Raw genomic sequence first — 13,065 nt, 5'->3', positions numbered from 1 at the left:
ACACTGAGATTGTCTCAAAAAAATATTATCTTGGAACTTTAGGATTTAATGACTGTCATGCTTGGTTTTGGTCTTCCATGGGGCTTGTATCCCCTTTTGTTGGCCAATTTCTCCCTTTTGGAACCAGCATATTTACCCAATGCCTATAGCGCCATTTTATCTTAGAAGTAATTGTTTTTGATTTTACAGGCCCATGGGTGGAAGGGACTTGCCTTGTCTCAGATGAGGCTTTGGATTGTTGACTCTTTGAGTTAATGCTGGAATAAGATTCTGGGGGACTCTTGGGAAGGCATGATTGTATTTTGAAATGTGAGAAGGACATGAGATCTGGGAGGGGCCAGGGACAGAATTATATGGTTCGATCTGTGTCCCCATCCAAATCTCATATTCAACTGTAATCCTCAACTGTTGGAGGCTGGGCCTGGCAGGATGTGATCGGATCATGGGGTGGTTTCTAACGGTTTCACATCATTTCCCTGGGTGCGTTCTCATGACAATGAGTGAGTGCATTATTGTTTCTTCTGAGATCTGGTTGTTTAAAAGTGCACATCATCCCTCCACTCTCTCTCTTCCTCCTGCTCCAGCCATGTAAAACAGGCCTGCTTCCCCGTAACCTTCCGCCACAATCCTAAGTTTCCTGGGGCCTCCCCAGAAGCTGCTATGCTTCCTATACAGTCTGCAGAACTGTAAGTCAATTAAATCTCTTTTCTTTATAAATTCCCCAGTCTTGGGTATTTCTTTATAGCAGTGTGAAAATGGACTAATACGGTACACATCATCTCAGTTGAGTGTGAATAACTCAATTTTGTGAGGCCAAGTCTGATTATCTGCTCAAGATCACATAATTAGGAGGGTCAAAGTGGAACTTGAATCCAGGACACTGATGTTGTTTCCACACAATCATGGTAGTCTCACTAAGCATACTGCTATCCTGAAATAAAAAAACTTTCAAAACCATTTTATATTGCTTATTATTCAGGCACAAAGATCCCTTAAATTGTGCAATCATATATCATAGGTAAACTCAATATACTAAATTTAATGATTGGCCATGACTAAGTGCATATTTATAAAATTTTAAATAATTTCAAATTAATTCAAGAAATAAACATTAAAGCACAGTAAGAACAAAAAATTGTCAGTGTGATGGCAAAAATATATTTCATACTGTGTATTTTAAAACATCAGTCCAGGCCAGGTACAGTGGCTCATGCCTGTAATCCCAGCACTTTGGGAGGCTGAGGTGGGTGGATCACTTGAAGTCAGGAGTTCGAGACTAGCCTGACCAACATGGCGAAACCCATCTCTACTAAAAATACAAAAACAAATTAACCAGGCGTGGTGGCATGCTCCTGTAGTCCCAGCCACTCGAGAGGCTAAGGCAGGAGAATCATTTGAACTGGGGAGGCAGAGGTTGCACTGAACCAAGATCGCACTACTGCATTCCAGCCTGGGAGACGGAGTGAGACTCCGCATCAAAAACAAAACAACAACAACCAAAAAATCAATACAGAAATTTTATCAAAAGTCATCATCTAGAAAAAAAAAAAAAAAAGACAAGATCTCACTCTCACCCAGGCTGGAGTGCAGTGGCACAATCATGGCTCACTGCAGTCTTCATCCGGGCTCACTACAGCCTCAATCTCTTGGGCTCAAGTGATCTTCCCACTTTAGCCTTCCAAGAAGCTGGAACTACAGGTGCATGCCACCACACCCGGCTGATTTTTTTTTTTTTTTTTAAGTGGAAATAAGGTCTCGCTATGTTGCCCAGGCTGGTCTCAAACTCCTGAGCTCAAGCAACCTGCTTGCCTCAGCCTCCCAAAGTGCTGAGATTACAGGAGTGAGTCACTGCAATATGCCCAAAGATGTCTTTTATAATATTAATAGAAAAAAATTGAAACACAAACATTTGAAAATTCTCTAATTGTTCACTCTTGAGGAATGACCACTAAGTTTCAATAGCATATTGATTACAGAGAATTTAACTATTAAGTAACAGGGAAATATTTATATAAGATGTTTAAAAAATAAAATGGTATCTAGGCAATAATTTCAACTACATTAAACGTTAATTTGTGAATCCTAAAATTGGTAAAGACATCGAAATTTTTTAAAATAGAGAGCTGTAACAGAACACCTGTGGTGTTTTCCTCTTCCTATTTTCCCACATTGGCTAACACAAAGAAAACATTCATTAACTTAATCAACTGTCATTTACTAAACAACAAAAATGTGCCTGATAAATAACTAGGTACTGGGAATGTAAATGCAAGATCTCTGTCCTGGTGTTCCTCATGATTTATCTAGTCAAAAGACAAGTTACTGCAACAATTTAAAACAAGTTACAAAAAAAGAGCCCTACCCATTATAAGATGAAATGAGCCTACCTGAAGAACAAGCCAGATTCTAAACATTTTATAAAATTAATGGTTTGGAATTAGCATTTTTCATAGAAACATTAAAAATGAGTTGTCATTTTCAGAAATCTACTTAACCATTCCATAACATACATGCAATTCTACACGTCAGAAATAGGAAACAGTAAAAAACAGTAGTTTTAAAGTCTCTTGACTATCTATATTCTCCCAATGAGAGTCGATTTAGGAAACAAGCTTTCAACTCACCCAGCTGAGACTCATTTACAACTGAATGTACTCAAATGCTAATTCGATGAGACTTTTTTTCAATTTTTTTAAATTTTGTTTGTAATTGACAAAAACTGTATATATTTATGATGTATTACATGATGTTTTAAAATGTGTATACATTGTGGAGTGGCTAAATTGAGCTAATTACCATGTACAGTACCTCAAATATTTTTTTTTTGTGCAAGAACACTTAAAATCTACTCTCCTAGCAATTTTTAAGCATTGACCAATTTTTTATCTCAATCAGGTAATGGAGACTCATATGCAAACATTCATACTCTGCACAAAGAGGGTGCTGAAGCACTGGGTTAGGAAGCACTGGTAAATTTTTAAGATTTTTTACAAGACCTAAGTTAGTCTCTTGTACACAATTCTATTAATACTTTGCTGTCTATGAAATTTTCCACAATGCTCACAAGCTGGGCTTACAATGATATCAGAAGCAGGTGAAAACAGGGAGCTTTTCTTTATGGACATGTTCCAATTCTGGCTGAGGATTACATTTACTTTCTAAAACAGGGTGCTGGAAATGATGACAATGAGGGAATGGAACAGTAACACTTCAGACTTTTCTCTCCAAAAGGGGTAAAATCAACTTTCCTCAAAGCACACTTAGCAAGACTTAATGCTTCCTACCTTGTCTTTAGAATTCTATCCTATTGTATGGAAGTTAGGGCAGTAAATGATCTAAGGTCCATAATACTCTTTAAGGACTCTTGCCATTGACAAGGTCTCTGGGCAAACACCCCCTGAGAAAAGGAGTCATTGCAACTTTCATAGCTAGAGAGGAATCAATCTACTTCACTGAGAGATGTGCATGTGCATTTACAAATATATGTGTTCTAAGTAACCTAGAACTGATTTAGACAAAAATACCCTATTTAGATCCATCCTCCTTCTCTATGATGTTCCCCTCAAAGCAACAAAAATTCTTATTGACTCAGCTATATTATGCCACTGTGTTAAGAGACTTACTTTCCTCCTCTGTGAAGGAAAAGGCATAAAAAATAAATTTGGAGTTTACTGTCTATCTACCTTCATAACTGTGTCCAAAGCTATTTATGTTGACGTTTAACCCTTTGTGTGCTGGAAGAGGGTAGTGGGAGCAGGCATAAAAAGGGTTTTTGCTGATAAAAGAAACACATCCAGGGCACATGCTCTTCTCTCAGAGGATCTGCTCACTGGGCTCTGACCTCATAGCAGCTAGAGGAGAATGCCATACATGGAAGCACATCTCTCTCCCTTGACTCCTCACCTAATTCTAGCTTTCCTAGGTGAATTGATTTTTTCGTCTTTTTCCCGAACAAAATGGGGGTGAATCCAGGGATCTGAAATGGCATCTCTCAAGTCTGAAGCAAGAAAAAAAAGGCAAAAAATTCTAGCCCTCCTTGCAGCCACACTAAAATGTAACTAATTTCTGCCTCTTACCTGGCTGCAGAATAGCAGATGTGTATGTATCTCACCGACTCTCCATTACTGAGACAGCCACTCCGTTTACCAGAGCAAAGAATAATATACATGTATCTCATTAATTCTAACTCTATTACTAAAACATGTAGATGAGGAAGACAGAATGCTTGATCATCATTCCAAAATTCTAGAATAGAATATGTTATTAAAAAAAAACAGCTGACAAAAATAATTTGAAGACCTTGTAACATTTCTCTGTGTTTTTGGCTACCTTGAGTTCTTTCACAGTCACTAAACTGGCTATGCTAATATAGAAAACATAAATAGAAAAAAAGATGATTCACAATTAAAATGATAGGCCATGGAATTCAAACTATGTAAGAAGAGAAACAAGTACATGGACAGCAAAGAGGTCAATGGACCTGAGGTCCAGGCAAAGAGAAGAACTTTCCAAGTGGTGGTAACCAGAGTGAGTGAGTTAGGATGGGAGATAAAGGCTAACATATGAGGGGCCTGATATCAAAATTTAGGAAGTGGTAAGTGGGGAAGAGCAATAGAAAAGAGGAAGTCAAGGGATAGAGAAGGTGAATTTAACTAGGAGAATGCCAATTTCAACAAAAGTGACCACACACATAAGCAACAGTAGAACAAATACAGTAACCCTTCAACAACACACGGGTTAGGGACACCGACCCACCTGCATGCAGTAGAAAATCTGAGTATAACTTTGATTTCCCCAAAACTTAATGACTCACAGCCTACTGTTAACTAGAAGCCTTACTGATAACATAAACAGTCGATAATACATAAACTAGTATCTACATGTATTTTATACATTCATGACATGCCTTTTCTTAATTTTTTCGATATTTCTAGGCTACGCAATTTGTCCCAAGTTTTTTCAAATTGCTGCAGATCTCCAAAATATTTTTCCAATATATTTATTTAAAACAATCTGCATACAAGTAGACCTGTGCAGTTCAAACCCATAATGCTCTAAAAAAATCTACATACACACTTATACATAAAGAACTGTTTTTAGTATTACTAAATGTACATATCAATTAACGAAAATAATTTTATCAAAAGAAACGATGAAATTTTCTTACTCTTTGAGATGTTTCTGCTGCTGCAGCTGCCATTGCAGCAGCTTTAGCCTTCTCAGCTTCATCGTATGTAGGAAGAGAGGTAGCAACGCTATAGGGAGGTGGCACAGGATAAAACTCACCATAAACTTCTGTATCTGAAGAAAGAATTCAAAAAGAATAACCAATAAAATCTATTTAATTTTGTAGCCATAGCCATGACTTAATAATTTACAATTGGCCACTAATACAGGACTACTATTGCTATTATAATCCTATGTTATAAGCTATAAAATATATAAATTACTATTACAATCATATATCTTATTTTAGTCCAAATTTATTATAAAGAGAAAGAATGGATAAATACCGTTTAAAGGCTAATACACTAAACAAGAACCTCTAGAATGAAATTCTGAAAAAGAGTGCCAGACAAGAGAAGTAAGAATCTCATAACATATGAGTATCCTCTATGTGCTTATTAGTATGCACAAAGAACTTAGTTTACTTGCCCACTATCTCACAGCCAAAAAAGCAAAAAGAAAAAGTAATAATAATAACAAACCTCTACATAGTACTAACCATTTCATATACCACTTCTATATACATTGATCTTAGCATCTCTGAGGTTCAGGAAAGTTGTTACTTGCACAATATTAAACATTAAGTGGCAGACACAGGAAGCTGCTGACCCCAAATACTTTGCTCCAATAACATACAAGGGGTAATTTTTTTACACATCTTGATTTCAGCAACTGCTCTAATCTCTTAAGCAAATTCAGTATTTCCCTCTGCTAAAAGATTGAAGTTTTACTTTTTCACTCTTGTCCCTTTCTCTTCCCATTTTTCCTTTATCCAGCTAGTTCCTTAGATTTTCTTTTATAAGTATTTCTCGCCCCAATTTTTGAAATATAATCTCCAGAAATACATTACAATAGAAAATACAGACTGCTTATTTTAAAAATAAAACCCATCACTTATTACAACATAAGTAATAAAGTAAAATGCTACAGGTCAATCAACTCATTAGACTTATGCTAGAGTCACTGACACACACACAAAAAAGCTACTTTTAGGTTCTAAAAGTAGCATACACCACACTGTTTGACATCACTTTTGTATTTTCCTCCATTATAACTACAGTAGTTTTATATAAGCATACCTGGTTTTATACACTTTGTTTTAGTGCATTTTGCAAATACTGTGTTTCTTACAAACTGAAGGTTTGAGGCGGCAATTCCACATCGAACAAGTGTATCAGCACCATTTTTCCAAAAGCATGTGCTCACTCTGTGTCTCTGTCCTATTTTAGTACTTCTAGCAATATTTCAAACGTTTCCAGTGCTGCTATTATATCTTTTATGGTGATCTGTGATCAGTGATCTTTGATGTCACTATTGTAATTGTTTTGGGGCACCACAAACTGTGCCCATAGAACACAGGAAACCTAATTGATAAACACTGTATGTGTTTTGTCACACGTCTCTCACTCTAATTCAAAAGCTAGAAACAATTAAACCTAGCAAGGACGGCATGGCAAAAGCAAAGATACACTGAAAGCCAGACCTCTTGCTCCAAACAGCCAAGTTATGAATGCAAAGGAAAAGTTCCTGAAGGCAATTAAAAGTGCTACTACAGTGAACACATGAGTAATAAGAAAGGGAAACTACTTTATTGCTGATATGGAGTAAATTCTAGTTCCAGTTAGAAGATCAAACCAGCCACAACATTCCTATATGCCAAAGCCTGGTTCAGAGCAAGGTGCTGACTCTCTTCAATTCTATGAAGACTGAGTGAAGTGAGGAAGGTAAAGAAGAAAAGTTGGCAGCTGGCAGAGGTTGGTTTATAAGGCTAAATCAAAAAAGCCATCTTCATAAAACTGCAACATGAAGCAGCAAGTGCTGAAGTAGAAGCCGCAGCAAATTATGCAGAACATCTAGCTAAGATCATTGATGACGGCGGCTATGCTAAACAACAGATTTGCAATGTAGATGACAGCTTTCTACTGGAAGATGCCTTCTAGGACTTTCACAGCTACAGAGGAGTCAATTCCCGGTTTCAAAGCTTCAAAGGACAGGCTGACTCTCGTAAGGATTTAATTCAGCTGGGAACTTTAAGTTGAAGCCAATGCTCATTTACCATTCTGAAGATCATAGAGCCCTTAAGAATTATGCTCAGTCTACTCTGTGCTCCATAAATGGAACAACAACAAAGCCTGATGACAGCACACCTGTTTACAGCATGGTTTTTCTGAATGTTTTAAGTCCACTGTTGAAAGCTCAGGAAAAAAAGATGTCTTTCAAAATATTACTGCTCACTGACAATGCACCTGGTCACTCAAGACCTCTGAAGGAGATGTACAAGAAGATTAATGTTGTTTTCATGCCTACTAACACAACATCCATTCTGCAGCCCATGGATCAAGGGGTCATTCTGACTTTCAAGTCTTATGATTTTAGAGCTATATTTCATAAGACGATTGCTGCCACAGATAGTGATTTCTCTGATGGATCTGGACAAAGTAAACTGAAAAGCTTCTGGAAAGGATTCACTATTCTAGATGCCATTAAAAACATTCATGATCATGGGAGAAGGTCAAAATATGAACATTAACAGGAGCTGGAAGTTGATTCCAACCCTCATAGATGACCAAGGGGTTCAAGACTTCAGTGGAGAAAGTAATTGCAGACGTGGGAGAAACAGCAAGAGAAGTACAATCAGAAGTGAGGCCTGAAAATGTGACTGAATTGCTGCAATCTCATGGTAAAACTTAAATGAATGAACAGTTGCTTCTTATGGATGAGCAAAGAAAGTGATTTCTTGAGATGGGAGATACTCCTGGTGAAGATGTGAAAATCGTTGAAATGACAAAAAAGGACTTAGATTACATAAGTTTAACTGACAAAGCAGTGGCAGGGATTGAGAATTGACTCCAGTTTTGGAAGAAGTCCTAGTGTGGGTAAAATGCCATAAACAGCACTGCATGCTACAGACAATTCTTTTGTAAAACAAAGAGTCAATTGGTGTAGCAAACTTCATTGCTGTCTTATTTTAACAAATTGCCACAGTTGGAGCTGGGCACAGCAGCTGGCACCTGTAATCCCAGCTATTCGGGAAGCTGAGGCAAAAGGATCACTTGAAGCCAGGAGTTTGAGACCTGCCTGGGCAACATGGGGAGACTCCATCTTTAAAAACATTAATTTTTTTTTTTAAATAGCTGTCCCTGTAGTACTAGCTACTCAGGAGGCTGAGGCAGGAGTATTGCTTGAGCCCAGGAGTCCAAGACTACAGTGAGCTACGAAAGCGCCACTGAATCCTGTCTCTAAAAAAAAGAAAAGAAATTGCCATAGCCACCCCAACATTCAGCAACCACCACCCTGATCAGTCAGTAGCCATCAACACTGAGGCAAGATCTTCCACCAGGAAAAAGATTAAGACTCACTGAAGCTCTGATGATCATTAGCATCTTTTAGCAGCAAAGTTTTAAATGAAGATATTTACATTTTTTAAACACAATGCTACTGCACCCTTAAGAGTATAGTGTAAACATAACTTTTGTATGCACTGGGAAACCAAAAAATTCATATGACTCTCTTCACTGAGATATTCGCTTTACTTCAGTAGTCTGAAAATGACCCAGCAATATTTCTGAAGTATGCTTTTATTTTTTTACATTTGTTTACAATTTTCTCTAACAGAATTTCTTGCATTTCCAACCTAAAAATACATTTTACTCTAGCAATACTTCTACTGTATTTTCATGCATATAGGTCTTAAAACAATTTTTAGTGCTATCAATAAGAGCTAAGGACCTGAAGTCAAGTCATTTTTAATCTAATCACATGGAATTGGTACTAGCAGTATAATACTGAATGTTACCAAACACAAGAGACAAGAGTCAAATTCTTAGAAAAGATTTATTATCAGGATGCAAAAACATAAGTGGTCAAGTAAACAGATTTCTTTAGTTCTGAAAGAGTAGAAGCAAAATCTAAGTAACAACAATGTTTACAAATTTTAAGGCAGTAACATTAAAACTGTAAATTTTAGAAACTGGAACAATGGCAAACATTATCCAAGGAGATGTGACCTTTTATAATCACAAGAATGTAAATTTTTGAAAGGTTTTAATACTCAAGATAGAAAAAAAAAAATCCCTACCACTAATAGATGAAAGTTGGGTAGGAAAACTCAATTGCTACAGCTTTAATTTTCACTTTTAAATTTTACTTATCTTTATCTACCCTTTTAAAAGAGTGGTTCTCAACCAGGAGGATTTAAAGTCTGGCGAGCTCCAGCTCCAAATCCTCCTCTTAGAAGTTGTGTGACCTCAAGCTAATCACTTAAGCACTATGAAGCTCCACTTTCTCATCCATAAAACTGACACAGCAAGGCTATTACTTGCTATTATGGGATAAAATAGAAGAGTATTCAAGAGGACTCTGTAAACTGTGAAGCATTACACAAATGTCACGTATTATTATTTATGTTACTCAGATCTATAAAAACTAGCCAAAAAGTGACCTAATGGAGAATATAATCTCTGCAAAATCTAGCAGAGCTCATGTTTAAAATACAGTCATGCATCACTTACTAACACGGATATGTTCTGAGACATGTGTTAAGCAATTTAGTCTTTGTGGAACATCATAGAGTGTACTTATATAAACCTAGAGTGTAGAGCCTACTACACAACTAGGCTATATGGTATATAGCCTATTGCTCACAGACTACAAACCTGTACAGCATGTTACTGTACTGAATACTCTAGGCAACTGCAACACAATGTTAAGTATCTGTTATATAAATACATCTAAACATAGAAAAAGTACAGTAAAAATATGTTCTAAAATATCATAAAGTGGCCTACCTGGATAGGGCACCTACAATGAACAGAGCTTAGAAGACTGGAAGTTGCTCTGGGTGAGTCAGTGAGTGAGTGACGAGTGAACGTGAAGGCCTAGGATATTACTGTACACTACCGTAGACTTTATAAACACTATACACCTAGGCTGCCCTAGATTTATTTTAAAATATTTTTCTTCCTTCAATAATGAATCTCAGCTTTCTGTATTTTTACTTTATATACTTTTAAATTTAACTTAGTGACTCTTTTATAAGAACACAGCTTAAAACACAAACCCATTGTACAGTGTACAAAAATATTTTCTTTTTTACATCCTTATTCCACAATCTTTTTTCTATTTTTTAAATTTTTTAAACTTTTTTTTTGAGACAAGGTCTCACTCAGTCACCCAGGCTGGAGTGTAGTGGCACATGGCTCACTTCAGCCTCAACTTCCCAGTCTCAATCAATTCTCTCACCTCAGACTCCCAAGTAGCTGGGACTACGGGTGTGCACTGCCACACCCAGCTAATTTTTGTATTTTTTGTTGACGGGGGTTTCACCAAGTTGCCCAGGCTGGTCTCAAACTCCTAGGCTGTGATTCTCCCACCTCAGCCTCCCAAAGTACTGGGATTATAGGCATGTGCCACTGTGCATGGCTAGCTTTTTTATTAAAAACTGCAACACAAACACGCACATTAGCTTAGGCCTACAAATGGTCAGGATCGTCAATATTATTGTCTTCCACCTCCACATTTGTCCCACTGGAAGGTCGTCAAGGGCAATAACACACATGGAGCTGTCATCTCCTATGATAACAAACGCCTTCTGGAATACCTCCTGAAAAGATCTGCCTGAGGCTGTTTTACAGTTAATTTGTTTTTTATAAGTAGAAGGAATACACTCTAAAATAATAATTAAGATTAATAAATATACAAAGCAGTAATATCAAGTATTATATACCATTACCATTATCAAGTATTATATACTGTACATAATTGTATGTGTTAGACTTGTACACAACTGACAAAGTATTGGATATGTTTACACCAACACTGCCACAAACACTGAGTAGTGCAACCTTACGACAGCTACCATGTCACTAGGTGACAGAAACTTTTCAGCACCATTGTATACACATGCAGTCGTCGCTGGCCAAAATGTTGTTATGCAGCATATGACCATACATCTTTAAAGAAAGTGAAAACAACCCAATTACTATACCATCCAGACTAAGTGATTATTTTTAACATATTTTGGAATTTCCTTTAGGTGGAAATGTTCATCTATTTCTTAAATAATGGGGATCACATCATATATGTCATTTTATATTCTACTTTTTAAATTTGCTATTTCAAAGTGTGTGATATCAGTAAACGGTCTTCAAAAAACCTAATTTTAATGTTTATGCAATATTTAAACATACTATCATTTGAAAATGTATTTAATGATTCCCCATTTTGAGCATGTGTGATGCTTCCATTTGTTAGTTATTAAAGTCACTTGCTGTCTTCGCTTCCTCTCTGTGCTCTTTTTAACCCATTATATGCTAGGTTTCTATTTGTAACACTCCAAAGAAACCATTATGGCAAAAGGCACCAGTGACCTTCAAATAGCCAAAATCACAGGACACTGCAATTATAAAACATGACTGTGGACTTCAGAATTAGATACATCTGAGTTCGAATTCTGTCTTTACCACTGAGAAGCTATGTGAACACAGGCAAGTTATTTAATTCTCCATGATTGTTTTCTCCTCTGTAAAATGAGCCTCATTTTTACAGATGTGATTTACTCAGGATGGCTGGAAAATCAGATGAGCTATATACCTAAGAACTTGGGAGAAAGGGCAGGTATGCAGTAAGCACATAGTAAGTGCTAGGTATAATCTTTTTAAATTCTTGACCAGCCACTTCTTTTTAAAATTCTCTCCTCTCTTGGCTTCTAGAATATTCTTTTCAGAGTCCTCTCCTACCTGCCTAATAGTTCTTCTTTAGTTGTGTTGCTAGTCTTCAAGGTTCTTGTGTTACCCTTTATCTAACTTCATTCTCCTTGGATGACTCTATCCTAGTGTTTCTCATACCTCTCCAGCTTCTCTTTTGTTGACCTGCTCATCTTCCCCTACTCACTGTTAAATGTTGTAGTTCCTCAGCATAGACAACTTCTTCCTCCTCTCTACTCTCTTCCTTGCTATTTCATTCATGGATTAAGAATTCAACTACCAACTATACGCAGTTGATTTACAACATTTATTTCTAGCCCAAACCTCTCCTCTGAATTTCAGGCTTATTTGATGTGGGTCTATTTGTTATCACTTGACTGCCTATTTGATATATCCTCTTTAGTTCTCAAAGGCACCTAAAATTCAACATGGCCAAAAAATAACATTTTGATCTTCATCCCAAACCTGTTCCTTTTCAGTAATACATGGGCATCATTCTTAACCCCTTCTCCCTCATCCTTATCCAATCTGTCACCAAGGCATTATTTTTACTTCCCACATATTGCTTGAATCCACATACTCTTCACCACCAGCACCCTAGTCATACTACAGCATCTTCTGTCTGAAGTTTTAGCAGCTCCACCTCTTCTCTCCATCTGCTAAGAGCATAAAGTTATAGATCTCACTAATATTGCAAAAACTTCAAAATATTCACAAATCTAAATCCAGAAGAGATTAGAACACGACATGAAAACTGTGTATTTCAGAACATGGAGATGGCCTAGCTTAAAGACATATAATAGCATATTTCATTTCATCAAAAATTAAAAGAGAAAAACCATACACAGTAGTTCTGCCTTATGCATGGTTTTGCTTTCCACAGTTTCAGTGACCCCAAGGTCAACTGCAATCCAGACATATTCAATAAAAAACTGTAGAAATAAACAACTCATAAGTTTTAAATTGTGCATTGTTCTGAATATCATGATAAAATCTCACACCAACCCACTGTGTCCTGGCCAGGATGTGAATCATCCCTTTGTCCAGTGTATACACGCTGTCAACACTACCCACCCATCAGTCATTTAGCAACTCTAGGTTATCAAATCTACGACTGAAGTATTGCAGTACTTGT

At 36.8% G+C, this 13,065-nt stretch overlaps 1 protein-coding gene across 5 annotated transcripts in view; it reads right to left on the bottom strand.

Annotated features, from left to right (window-relative positions):
- The window catches only part of NDFIP2 (Nedd4 family interacting protein 2), a 79,063-nt gene that overhangs the window by 17,177 nt on the left and 48,821 nt on the right, over nt 1-13,065 (bottom strand). For all 5 annotated transcript variants that reach the window (XM_054447329.2, XM_063651042.1, XM_054447331.2 and 2 more), the window contains one exon: nt 5,168-5,301. In XM_054447329.2, coding sequence (XP_054303304.1) covers nt 5,168-5,301 — 134 coding nt within the window. The remainder of the gene's footprint in view (nt 1-5,167; nt 5,302-13,065) is intronic.

Source organism: Pongo pygmaeus, chromosome 14 (genome assembly GCF_028885625.2).
Source record: "Pongo pygmaeus isolate AG05252 chromosome 14, NHGRI_mPonPyg2-v2.0_pri, whole genome shotgun sequence".
In the NCBI taxonomy this organism is placed as follows: Eukaryota; Metazoa; Chordata; class Mammalia; order Primates; family Hominidae; genus Pongo; species Pongo pygmaeus.
The sequence above is the reverse complement of the archived record's forward strand: the minus strand, read 5'-3'. Positions and strand labels throughout refer to the sequence as shown.